This window comes from Nestor notabilis, unplaced genomic scaffold, assembly GCF_000696875.1.
Source record: "Nestor notabilis isolate BGI_N333 unplaced genomic scaffold, ASM69687v1 scaffold25778, whole genome shotgun sequence".
NCBI classification, from domain to species: Eukaryota; Metazoa; Chordata; class Aves; order Psittaciformes; family Psittacidae; genus Nestor; species Nestor notabilis.
The window spans coordinates 4,934-7,479 of record NW_009940034.1 but is presented as its reverse complement, the minus strand read 5'-3'; the positions used below and the strand labels follow the sequence as shown (position 1 = coordinate 7,479).

General features: G+C 57.1%; 1 protein-coding gene across 1 annotated transcript in view; it reads right to left on the bottom strand.

Annotated features, from left to right (window-relative positions):
• Window positions 1-4: 4 nt before the first annotated feature.
• The window catches only part of TWF2 (twinfilin actin-binding protein 2), a gene marked incomplete at its 5' end in the record, with an annotated part of 6,891 nt that continues 4,349 nt past the window's right edge, over window positions 5-2,546 (bottom strand). Inside the window, 4 exons of the mRNA XM_010020159.1 lie at window positions 5-172; window positions 343-464; window positions 841-991; window positions 1,080-1,205. Of these exons, the coding sequence (XP_010018461.1) occupies window positions 5-172; window positions 343-464; window positions 841-991; window positions 1,080-1,205 (567 nt within the window). The remainder of the gene's footprint in view (window positions 173-342; window positions 465-840; window positions 992-1,079; window positions 1,206-2,546) is intronic.

Here is a 2,546-nt window from a genome sequence, read left to right as displayed (position 1 = left end):
GGATCTAACTGTCCTCGCCATTCTCGCCCGGCCCCTTGATCAGCCGCTTCTGTCCCCGCTTCCCCACGGGCCCCTTGGGCTTGGCGAAGGCCTGCTTGAAGGCATGCTGCTTGGGGTGCACCTCCTCGTAGAGGAACTCTGCCGTCAGCTCGGCTCCATCGTCGATCTCAATCTGTGCCCAGGAGTGGGGGTTAGCAGCTCCCTAGGATCTTGACACCCACTTTTGGGGCACCCAAAGCCCACCTGAAGCCTGCCAGTGGGGCTGGACCAAGGCTGCACAGTCCCTTGCAGATGCCCAGCATGGGGCTCTGCTCTGTCACATCTGGGTGGGCTCACACTTACCTTCTTGGCTATCTCCAGGCAAAACTCTTGCTCCACAGTGTCCAGCAACCGGCTCTTGCAGCTGGAGTAGAGCATGCGCTCCTTGATGCTGCATTTGTACCCAGGCATGGAGTAGATAAAGACTGCAAGAAGAGAGCAGGACTCGTAGCACTGTCTGGGCTCATGGCTAGGGAGCATCAGGCAGCATCCCACCATGGTCATGGCTTTTCCAGCCCCGAGAGTCCCAGTTTATTCAGTGACAGAAGGTGAGCCATCCCATCCATCAACCCTCCCCAGCACCATGACCACAGCACCCAGAGTGCCCTGCAGCATGCATGGCAGCATCAAAGGGCTTGCCAGCAGCCACCCCAGGAGGATGGCAGTTGGGAACTAACTCAAGGTCCCCTACCACACCATCCCTATCCCCATCCCTGCTTGCTCCTCATGTGAGTGATGGTCCAGGGAGAACAGGGCCCAGCACAGGCTCTAACCAGCCATTGCGAGTGCTGAGGCACTCACCGACAGACTCCAGGTAGTCTCCTTCATGCGAGTGCTTGTACAGGAAGAAATGGTAGCGAGCCGAGTCCTGGGGGATCCTCTTGGGCAGGTCAGCGACCTCCGTGGGGCTTGTGTGTACCAGGTCGATGGTCTCCCGCTCCAGATCTAGCTTCTGATGGACAGAGGGGATGGGGGAGCAGACAGGGGTGAGTGGTGGCAGCATGTGACAGGGGAGTGGAGAAGTTGCATGAGAGACCTACCAGCTGGATGTAGTTGATTTTCTTCTGCTTGAGCGCCTGGATGGCTTGCTGAGCATCCAACTGCAAAGGGAAGGCCAGGCCCTGCAGGGTCTGGTGCTTGCTCTCCACACTGATCTCAGTCTTCACCTGGGGATGGAGATCACACCAAGCGTCAGGGCAGACAGTGTCAAAGGGTGCAGAAGGGACAGAAGGAAAAACCAGCCAGTGCTGTGGCAAAAGGCTTCTCATCCAAGGAGCTGCCTGACACCCAGATCAAGGGCATTGAACTACCAAAAGTCAGCCAAGCTCAGGGTGGTGATGTTTGTCACAGTACCACTGCTCTGGGAGATCATCCATCCCCAGCCATGCACCCCGTACCCCTTCACTTCACTGCAGCAAAAAACAGCTCAAAACCAACATTTCTCAGCAAGTCTCTGGTAGGGATGCTGTGACCAACACTGGCATGTGTCCACCTCTGATCATCTCCCACCACGACCTGCAGGTGATGGGGAAAGCCCTGAAATCACAGTGTTCAGCTGCATCGGTCCCTGACAGTGGGGAGGGCAAGCCTCTCCTTGTTGGGTTTAACTGCAGCAGACAGTCATTCCCTCTGATGCTGGAGCTGGGGAATTGTAGATCCACAGCTTGGAAAGATCCCAGCCACTGTCCTCCCCGCAACCCCTGCCAGGCAGAGACTGCTGCTCATACCCCAAGCAAACACCCTAGTCTAAGAGACCAAACCCCACTTCAAAGAGGGAAGAGAAAGAGATTGTGGAGACATCGCATCGCCCCATGTGCCTCCATCCAGCTCCATCGGGGTCCCTGCCCGGGACTGGAGTGTGCTGTGGGCCAGCAGTGGGGAAGGGGGGCAGGACGCGGCAGGTGCGGCATTACCTCCTCGGGGCCGGGGTACTCTACCAGCGATGGGCAGCAGCAGCAGCCCCCCACCATCTGCCACAGAATACAGGGAGACGGCGTCACCCCGACGTCACCCCGAGGAGCTCGGCCCACCTCAAGACCCCACCCTGGTAAACAGTCCAGCAGCGCTAACCCAGGTGCACTGCAGTGAGCGTGGGTCCCTTTCCTTTGAGATCAGATTGGGAGATTTTGGATAGACAGTCCAGCCTCTTCTACTATATTTTTTCTTCTTTTCCCTCCCCCTGATAGAGAAAGGAAGAAAAATCAAGGCATGCCAAAAGAGAAACACAGGAGTTTCAGCTCACATCTCAAAACCAGCTCGGCAGTGCCAAAGCAGATCTTACTACAAGGCTGCCCTTCGCTACAGCAGCCCTTTGTGGTACCCACACCCCGGGGAGATGATGGACCCAGGTGCTTGGAGCAGAACATGCAGAAAAACACCTCCAGGAAAGGAAAAAACCGGGCATCAAGCGGGCAGAGCAGCCTACCATCTCGGTGCTGGAGTCCTGGGAACAGGAATCCTGCGAGCGTGGGGAGAAGAGACACACCGTCAACAGCATCCCGCGCAGG